A 9,841-nucleotide genomic window follows, 5' to 3' on the forward strand; every position below is an offset into this window, starting at 1 on the left:
TATACACACACACACACACACACATATATATATATATATGTATATATATATATATATATATATATTATTTGCCATTGTTTTCAATGTGAAATTATTTTCATGAGAATTAAGAATATTTCTGTTCTTAATTTAAAATACTTTTAGGTACAAATAGATTTTATGATTGAATCATTATTGTAAAATGTTTCTGGTCACAATTCTTTAACCCTAACTGATGCAGTTTGTAGATTTTTATTTTTCAAACAACAATGTCAGAAGACGTACCCATATCCATATTCCAGGATGACAATGTTAAGATTCATCAGGCTCAAATTGTGAAAGATTGGCCACCATAGAGTCCTGACCTCAACCCCATTGAAAGTCTTTGGGATGTGCTGGAGTAGACTTTACACTGCCTGTCCAAAAAACACACTCTCTAATATTTCATTGGACTGCCTTTAGCTTTGATAACATTGTGGTATTTTGTTGTGGCATTGTTTCGACAATGTTATGCAATATTACATCACAGTGATTATATCTATCAAGAGTTGCATTAATTTATGGCCAAGATCTTGTATTGACAATGGGAAAGTAAAGCCACTAAAGTCGACTCCAGCACATCCCAAAGACTTTAAATAGGGTTAAGCTCAGGTCTCCGGTGTGGCCAATTCATACATGAAAATGATTCCTCATGCTCACTAAATCACTGTTTCACAATTTGTGTCCAGTGAATCTTGACATTGTCATTCTGGAATATGGATATGGGTACATATTCCAACATGGTGGTTTAAGAAATGAGAAGCTTCACACTGCATCAGTTAGGGTTAAAAGAATGGTTGCAAAACATATAACCAGAATATGCCAGAAACATATTAATCACTGCAATAATGATGCAATCCTAGACTCTTCAGTATTTACTTATTTAAATCCAAATGGCAACTTTTTTTTGTTTTGTTTTGTTTGTTTGTTTGTTTTTGGCCAGGCAGTGTATAATACATAATTTTAGCATTTGCTATACTGCATTGAGTTATGCTGATTTAAACACAAATTCATTGTACTGCATTATTTTAAAAACACATTATTACAGTCATGAAAATTTAATGCAAATCATCTTAAGAACAATGAGAATTACAAAACCTTCAAAAAAAAGCATCTTGATGCATTACAGTAAATTGTTTAAGGATGAAATGTGCTTAATTGGCATGAATATGTCAGTCACAATGCAAATAAAATTGAAAGTGACAGAGCAATAAAATCTTTAGAATTTGGGGTGAAATGTGACTTGGACATGTTCTTGTGAGATTGAGTGTGTGTTTTATTAACTGACATTTTTCATGGCAGAAAATCTTGCCACCCGGCTACAGTCATCTACTTTGTCATCATGAACTGCTGGAAATGTCGGGGGATATTGAAAACTTCAGAGCGGCTCTTAAATTGCAGATGACTACTGAAGAGCAGGTCCAGAAGTGGTTGGAGGACTTCCAGAAGTCCTCAGCTTTAACATGGAGGAAATCCAGGACATACCCTGACTCTGGACGCTACAACAAATACAGAGTAAGACCAGTCTGTTTATGTACACTTTAAAGGCAACATAATATCAAAATTGAGCCTGTATACCTTTCATAATAGACATGCCTGTTCTTATTGCGCACAATTCATCAGTGTAATAACATTCTCTAAAATTACTTTGTTGAATCATCAAGCCACCTTGGCTAAGCAGACTCTTGGTTAATGTAAAGCTTTGGCCATAGTTATTGTAATAAAGAGAAATTTAGTGATGATTAACGAAAATGTAATAATGGTTGCATGATTAATAGCAAAGATGTTTTGGAAAAAAAGGGAATTAATGTTCAGTATTGAAATTTTGAGAGCTTGTGTATATTCAGGTGGATCTGAGATGCCAGCACAAAACATACAGTTCATCATCCAAGATGACCAAAAATACCAACTGCCCTGCCACCATGTTTCTGATTCTCAAGAGATTTATGTATGAAAGAAAGTCCAGGTGAGACCAAAACGAGACCAACGTAGTGTACTATAAATACAATACAATTCAATTAATCTTGAACACCCAAATGTTTGGTCACAATAAATTGAATTCACAGAAGGTCATGCAATCTATGCATTAAAACATAATACTTCATCTATCCTTCTACAGATCAGGAGACCCACACCTTGAAGAGGGCTATTTCCTTCATGTGAACTTGAGGAATGAACATAATCATAGACTGAACACAGCTGAGGCCATGAGGTGGAGAGATGTGTCGAATGACACCATTGAAAAGCTACAACAGCTCTACAAAAGCGGTCACTCTCCTTCATCTGCACTCAAGAATATTAAATACAGCCTGCAGGAAGAGGAAGGCGATAACTACATTTACGCTACTGCGGATCGATCCATCTGCCCAGACCTTCAGTTCTGCTACAGGTCAGTCAAACTAGTTCAAAACACGTGTTTCAAACTCGTAAAAAATCTTTGTAATAATTGCATTCATGTTTATTTCACACATTATTGGAAAAAGTTTTACACATAATTTGGTTTAATGATTTTAAAAAATGTCAAGAGGTGAACGATCACGTAAAAAATAATTTGATATATTTAATCCTAAATATTGTGATGTTTCTAAAGGATTTTATCATTTGATAAACTGAATTAACCTTAAGAAGACAATATATGTGAAATTTTTAAAAGACTTACTGATTTGACACATAATCATAGTCATAATCCTCCCTGTGATGCCATTATGGATTTGTACATTTTGGTCACATGATGCTGAGTTTGAATTTGATTTTATGGACAAAGGTTTTCTATATATTATATATACACATTGTTGTTGTTGTTGTTTTTTTTATTTTCATTTTAACACCACCTAAATCAGTAGGTCTGTGAAAAATGGCTTCACATCAATTCTATCTTATGTAAATGTGCATTTTGTTACTATTGAATATTGAATCATATTTTTTTATTATATTTCACTACAGATTATACCACAAGCTTTTTCAGAAAGCATGTGCTGAACCTGCAGGTGAGACAATTCTGGCAAACCTGGAGTATGTGTGTATATATATAAATACATAGATAGATAGATAGATAGATAGACAAACAGACAGATAGATAGATAGATAGATAGATACCTGTAAATAGATAGATAGGTCAGACAATGTGCAAATGGAAGGCTATAAAAATAAATATACTGAATGTATCTGTGTAGGCTAGGTTATAGCCTACATGAAGGGTTAAAATGTAAATATTACTGTTACAGGAGCAGAGGTAGAAGACTCAGAGGTAACTGTTCTTATACAGGACTTGATGAGATCTTACTGCTCTTATAAAAAATATTCTATAAATGTGGAACAACAAATGTCTAAAACACGTCTAACAACAAATGTTTTAGCATAATGTATATTTTATTTTAGTCAGAAATACTGCCCTGTGCCCTCATAGTTGCGCTCAGACTGTTTGATGTGCATGCACATGCTCCTTTAGCCAGGTCTGTGAAGTTTAGCGGAGACTAGCTCGCTGTCAGGACAAGCCTTTATCCATCCATTCTCCAAGCCACTTATCCTCTTTGCATCCTTTAAGCAAAATGGAAATACTCACATGACATTCTAACATTTACAGATGAGAATATCTAAGTTATGAATAAAATGTGAATGAAATGTAAGGGTAAGGCACTTTAAACTATATGCTCATGAAGCATTATTGAAGCGCTTAAAATAAAGCATGTCTCATATTTAGGACCATTTGGATATTGCACGTTCCCTGCAACAGCTCACTCTGCGTACTCGCTATTTTTCAAATGTGCTTGCAACATCACACCACTCTATATTCTTATAAACAGTTGTCTTGTGTTTATGAAAAGATGTCGATATATCTTACAAAGTAAATATACCACCCAGCCCACCTTTTTGCTTAATTGTAACTCAGTTACACAAAAAATAGTGTGCATATACAGGATGTTTACTTTAAATTGAAAAAGTGTTACAGATATATTCAACATTTATGCCTTTTTTAATTTAAATTAAATTGCATCCACATGCCGAAAACTGTTGTTTAATTCCAGTTTTTTTTTTCTTGTGCAATATATGGGTGTCTGTTCAGGGAAGGACATTTCAGATGAGCTTTTTAAACCCTTAGAGTTGGAACAATCATGGGAGACAACAGCAGAGACAGGTGAATAGGAACATATTTCATGCACCTGCTGAAATAAAACAAGACTACTTAAATAATAGTTGTCTATGAAGAGATATTATAGAAGAGATTTCACATTGTTCTTTCTCTAAAACAAGCAGAAGGACACACCACATGCATTGAAGATGGAGTGTCTGTTGATGCTGTGCCAATCATCACCACAGGTGAAGCAACTCATCTTTGGTCACTTTGTGAGACACAGTTCACATATAGTATAGATATGAAACAGACCAGTCAAAATGTGCTTATTGTGGTCTTGTGACTCTGTATGTGAGCTGTGTCTCAGTGTTTTCTGAGATACAGATTTAATATGGAAGCAGACATTTTGTTAAGTGATTATTACATGGGCTATTACAGTATGTACACAGTCTTTCTGTTTTTAAGCAGAGCATTTCACAGAAGACAATGAGCCAGGCCCAAGTACGTCATTTAAGCATCTTACATGAATAATCTCACATTAATCAGACTAAAACTGTTAACAGTCAACACAGTCATTAGCATTGTATCTATCTGTTTAGGTGCAGCTGAAGAGGTCGTTGGGTCTTTAGATGGGCAGCTTGAGGAGATTTTTGGGATGCTGAAAAAGAAGCTGAACGAGGATGCAAGTTTTACACCGCCTATAAGAGCTTTTGTGTCCAGTTTCTTTCAAATAAAGACTGACAGTGCTCTTCAGGCATCACTCTTTTCCTTTGGTAAGGCCTCTCCGATAATCAATCAGATCAATGTACTACCAGCTACGGGTCCACGGAGAAGAGGGGCTTTGGCTGGACGAAGAGCTGTTGGCAGACCTCCAAAGAACTCAAGAAGAGAGCACCCATACTGCAACAGCAGATCCAATAACACTCCCCAAACTCTCACATTCTGTTTGCAAGACAGTAACACCCTTGAGAAGACAGACTAACCTCCTGTCCCCAACACACCACCGCCACCAGCATGTGGTGGGTTAAGAGATCCAAACACTATATAGAAGCTATTAAATCAATAAGCCTTGAGAAGCTTGGCATGAACATCGTGAAACCTGAGCATTACAAGAAATCAGTGTTTACGCCATTTATTTTATATTTCTGGTATTGATGTGCACAATTCAACAATGCACATTATTCTAAAAGAGAAAACATTGTTTGTAATTTTGATCATAATGTAATAAACTGGCTCCATTCAGGTATGAAACACCCACTTTTCACCATGCAAGTCAATTGACTGAATAAAAATCAAGTTACGCCCTTCATTTTTTCCCTATTCATTGAATGTTCTGTTTCAGTTTGTATTGTAATATTATGACTTTATATAATAATTGCACCTATGCTGGCCACCATATATTTCAAGGTGTCCAGACACCTGTAACTGTTACCTTTTAACAACCCTATACAAACAGAAAATGTGTTTCTGATGTCTTCATTGTCCAAACCCATGTAATGTGAATGAGCATTACTGCTTTTATGTCATATTTACATTACATTTAGTCATTTAGCAGACGCTTTTATCCAAAGCGACTTACAAATGAGGACAATAGAAGCAAAAGAGCAACAATATGTAAGTGCAAATGAGAAGTCTCGGTTAGCCTAACGCAGTACATGTAGCAAGGTTTTTTTTAATATATATATATATATATACACATACACACACAAAGAAAAACAAGAAGAATAGAAAAAAATAGATTTTTTTTTAAATAAAAAAGATTAAGTAGAATTAAAATAGAATAGAAAGTGATACAGTTAGAGGTTCAAATGAAGATGGAAGAGATGTGTTTTTAGTCGTTCTTGAAGATGGCTAAGGACTCAGCTGCTCGGATTGTCATATATGTCTTGTCAACCAAGTTTATTTATATCCAATACTGCATCAGGGCTCTGTGTGGTGGCCATTTTAATGAGGTTTAAATTTTGGCAAAATGTGACAAAATATCGTGCAAATTCATGGCTTTTCAGTACCATGAATAAGATGGTTTAAATAAATAGTGTAGTTGTGCTTTGTAAGCAATGTACAAATAGCGTGTGCTACTTTCATTGGAAGACGCATTAAAATTCTGTTCGAAATATAGTTATAGATACTGGCCTTTGTAAAGTACATTTACCAATAAATACATTTATTTTGCACTGTTGCCATGCATCTTTAAATGTAGTTATCACAAAATAATATTTTGAAAATTCGTTAAAAGCAGGACACCATCAAGGGAACTTTTTTTTTTTTTTACATTTTATGAATTAGAATGCATTAACCCTAACCTGGTATCCTGTCTAAGAATAGTTTCTCATAGTAATTTAAAATGATTTTTTTTGTTGTTCACAGGAAAGGTGGATTATCCAAGAAAGCCATGTAGTTTATAATGTGAAGGTTATTTCAAATGGAAATCCATTTCACATGTTAGCAACTATTCCAACAAGCCATCAAGTCAAAATCTTTAATTAGTTTATTTCACAGATGCCGAACCCCAGCAGATTGAAAAGGTTATACAAAACAGCCCAGCACTTGTACAGTTAAAAAAAGGCTTTACACAATATTGATAGAATACGTTGAATTCCCCGGTTTATTTGATTTTACTGAAAGCTGCGTTGTGATGCATTAAGGCTGTGCAGCTGAAAGTATAGCTTCTGTCTTGCAGTCCAGTCATATCTTTCCTGGGTCCTCCTTGAGCGTAACGGTTCTGTTGAACACCAACTGGGGAGAAAACAGTGACAAAGATGAAGCATTGCTTTCCTCCACTGTATGTTTTGTACATCTATTGAATATATTTTAATGTAATTGAGTGTTTCTGGAAGTACCTTTTCAGATGTGCTATCAGGGTCAACAGAAAAATAACCCACTCTCTCAAACTGAAACTTGTCAAACACTTTGGCCTTGCCCACAGAACGGTCTACTAAGGCACTTTCGATCATTGTTATGGAATACTAAGAATGACAAAATAGGAAAAACTGATTAGATCAAATCTTTTAAAAAGTTACAACTGAAAAGAGGAAAGTGTATATTATTAGATTTAGTTTCTGCAGTTGCTTGCTTTAGTTTAAAATGGCATAAATTCATTAGTTTGTGGTGGTTAGGTATTCACTACTACTACTGCTCATATACTTGGGGTTAGAAGTTTTTCAAATTCTTAGATCAAACATTTTATATAATTTCTTCCCTTACAGGGTTAATGTCACTCAGGAATCCAGCAGGAACTTCAGCTGGGTCCTCTGGGTTTTTATGGAGAAACCTACAGATAGAAACGAGAGAGAGTGAGGATGTGACATTATGTGACATCATAAAACATTCAAAGTAGATTCTGGGGTTTGTCAGCACACATGGAGACTTACAGTCTTTCATACAGGCGCACCTCACACTGCAGTGGATCGCTCACCCACTGAATGAACGCTTTGGGTTTTTCTACAGAGTCTGAGCTGGCACATGACACCTCTAGCTCACACACATTACCACAGCCATCCTGACAGAAAAGGAAGATATTAAATAATATTGTAATTTATAATGCATTATTCAACAGTTAGTTCTGAGTTGATCCTTAATTTTGTCTGAAAAAAAAAAAGAGTGCTGAAGTACAATCACTGTTCGTTTCACTCCACCTGCCTGTATTTGCACTCTTCAGTTTGCTTTCAGTCTGTGATTTAGTGGTGGGAATTTTTCAGTGACCCTTTTATCATTATACCAGTTGGTGGTGACAAGTGAATGCATTATAAGTTAGTCACTGAATCATTAACTCACCTGATTTGTTCAAATACAGAGTTAATCAGGAATTACACAATTAAATGAGAGATTAATCAAATTTCATAATATATACACTTGCTAAGTTTCACCTTGAAATGTAAACTGTCACTTCTCACTCATAATTAGGAAGGTGCACTCTAGCCTCAATTATGTTTTGAATGGTGCATCAACTTGTGAAATGAAAGGGCAATAACAAATTAAACAAATGGCTATTGCATTGACTTGTCTGTATCAGTCAATGTTTGTTATTTGCCTTCATAAGCAGACTTTAAACCCACAACATACTAATTTTGCATTCACACGGTATAGGAATTACAGTAATTAAGCTCTTAACTGGTAAAAACATTTTTTTTAAAGGCATGTTAAATGTCTAATCAACTGAACCCAGTAGATCATGTGAACTACAGGAAAGTGAGTGGTCTTTCACCTTGATGACACGCTGCACAGAGATGACGTATCCCGCATGTCTCAAGCCTACTGGCTGATCTGGAGTCAGGCGCTTATAGCCCTTCTCCATTACCTGCAGCAAATACACATAAAACAGCAAAAATAGGGTCAATTCTGCTTATATGGGACGCTAATCCATGTATAAAAAAAATTTAAAAAAAGGGGAAAGCAATCTTAAAAAGAAAAAACCTCTCTGAAGTCACTCTGCTCAATAAAGATGGTATTTGAGAAGGGAACCACGTGACTGCCCTTGGCTTCATTGGCTGGGAAGTCTGGGACTCGAACCTCCTTCTGAATAGAGGAGAAACAAAGCAGTTATGAAAGTATGTTTATGCATCCATCTACATATCCTAAATTATATTTTACTGTTGTCCATAGCAACATGTCATTGCTACCTACAGTCTTTGTTTTACCTACAGTAAATGACCTGAGGTACAGTATTATTTTTAATAGTGAGCATAAATCTATAAAAAGCAAGAAAGAGCTGGATGAAGGAAACCCGAAATGATAATACTAAATACTAACTAATTCATAGAAAAAAGCAACAAATTATTATATATAAACAAATACTGTAACATTGTTGCAGTGTTTGTCTTTTTGCAAAGGAGATTGTTTTCCATGTTGTAACAGACTATTTTTTAACATAAGCTTTTAGCTAAACTAGTTAGATTTAAGCTCATTAAATTCAATTACATTTACTCACTAAACTCGTTAAAATATTAAGTACATGAATATTTAATTTTCACCTGTTTATTTATTTGATAAGTAGCCACTTAATAAGCAGAACTCCAGTCAGTCATTACAGCAAAACTGCAGGTTGCTGAACTGTTGGGGTTTTATTTTTGCAATAATGACTGGCTAGCTGTATAGTATTACATGTAATGAACTTCTGCATGTGTTCACCTGTGCATTGGTTGGCAGGTTGGTGATGGTGACTTTGAGAGGCTCGAGTACAGCCATGGCACGTGGAGCGGTGTCATTAAGCACCTCCCTAACACACGCCTCCAACAGGTGCGGCTCCATGGTGGTCTGAGCAACAGTCACACCCACCTAAAGCAGAACAACAGATGCTGACAAAGGGTAACAGTTTCTAATAAACAAGTCTTTTAATGGCTATTAAAGATTTCATTCCATGGACCTTGCAAAATTTGACAACTCCAGCTATTAGATCAGTGGTTCTCAACTTTTACTCCAAGGTCCCCCACTAAAGCAACTCAGGCATATTCACAGGTGCTCCATATAGGTTACGATATTTCTGCTTATTTCTGTTGTACTTTGTCAGCAGTTTTTTTTAACATTTACAGAAATTAGGAGTTGCAATATATTACAATAGTTCTATAGTCAAAATAAAAATAATTTAATAATTTAAAATAAATAAAGAGCTGAATGGCCCATACTTTTCCAGCTGTTCATGATTGTGGGATAAGATTTTTTAAAGTCACATTTTACTTGCAAATAGCAATTTCAAAATTATATACAGTATATATATATATATATATATAATTTTTTTTTTTTTTTAAAGGAATG

The 9,841-nt window shown here is 35.0% G+C and overlaps 2 protein-coding genes across 6 annotated transcripts in view; one reads left to right on the top strand and one right to left on the bottom strand.

The window, feature by feature from the left end:
• LOC107738925 (uncharacterized) overlaps nucleotides 1-5,543 on the top strand; it is an 8,124-nt gene extending 2,581 nt beyond the window's left edge. The window contains exons 2-9 of one of the 5 annotated variants that reach the window (XM_016550853.1): nucleotides 1,420-1,533; nucleotides 1,866-1,984; nucleotides 2,138-2,407; nucleotides 2,962-3,005; nucleotides 4,082-4,153; nucleotides 4,270-4,335; nucleotides 4,556-4,591; nucleotides 4,690-5,543. In XM_016550853.1, coding sequence (XP_016406339.1) covers nucleotides 1,420-1,533; nucleotides 1,866-1,984; nucleotides 2,138-2,407; nucleotides 2,962-3,005; nucleotides 4,082-4,153; nucleotides 4,270-4,335; nucleotides 4,556-4,591; nucleotides 4,690-5,072 — 1,104 coding nt within the window. In that variant the 3' untranslated portion in view covers nucleotides 5,073-5,543. Of the gene's footprint in view, nucleotides 1-1,320; nucleotides 1,534-1,865; nucleotides 1,985-2,137; nucleotides 2,408-2,961; nucleotides 3,006-4,081; nucleotides 4,154-4,269; nucleotides 4,336-4,555; nucleotides 4,592-4,689 lie in introns of all 5 variants that reach the window. The other 4 variants (XM_016550848.1, XM_016550850.1, XM_016550851.1 and 1 more) reach the window with 4 other exon arrangements.
• A 1,020-nt stretch (nucleotides 5,544-6,563) lies between these two features.
• Nucleotides 6,564-9,841, bottom strand: part of LOC107738933 (glutamine--tRNA ligase-like) — an 18,506-nt gene continuing 15,228 nt past the window's right edge. Inside the window, exons 17-23 of the mRNA XM_016550859.1 lie at nucleotides 9,218-9,364; nucleotides 8,504-8,605; nucleotides 8,295-8,387; nucleotides 7,462-7,589; nucleotides 7,295-7,361; nucleotides 6,931-7,056; nucleotides 6,564-6,826 (exon numbers count right to left, since the gene is read on the bottom strand). Coding sequence (XP_016406345.1) covers nucleotides 6,776-6,826; nucleotides 6,931-7,056; nucleotides 7,295-7,361; nucleotides 7,462-7,589; nucleotides 8,295-8,387; nucleotides 8,504-8,605; nucleotides 9,218-9,364 — 714 coding nt within the window. The 3' untranslated portion in view covers nucleotides 6,564-6,775. The remainder of the gene's footprint in view (nucleotides 6,827-6,930; nucleotides 7,057-7,294; nucleotides 7,362-7,461; nucleotides 7,590-8,294; nucleotides 8,388-8,503; nucleotides 8,606-9,217; nucleotides 9,365-9,841) is intronic.

The sequence above is a fragment of the Sinocyclocheilus rhinocerous genome, unplaced genomic scaffold (genome assembly GCF_001515625.1).
Source record: "Sinocyclocheilus rhinocerous isolate Xijiao unplaced genomic scaffold, SAMN03320098_v1.1 scaffold2570, whole genome shotgun sequence".
In the NCBI taxonomy this organism is placed as follows: domain Eukaryota; kingdom Metazoa; phylum Chordata; class Actinopteri; order Cypriniformes; family Cyprinidae; genus Sinocyclocheilus; species Sinocyclocheilus rhinocerous.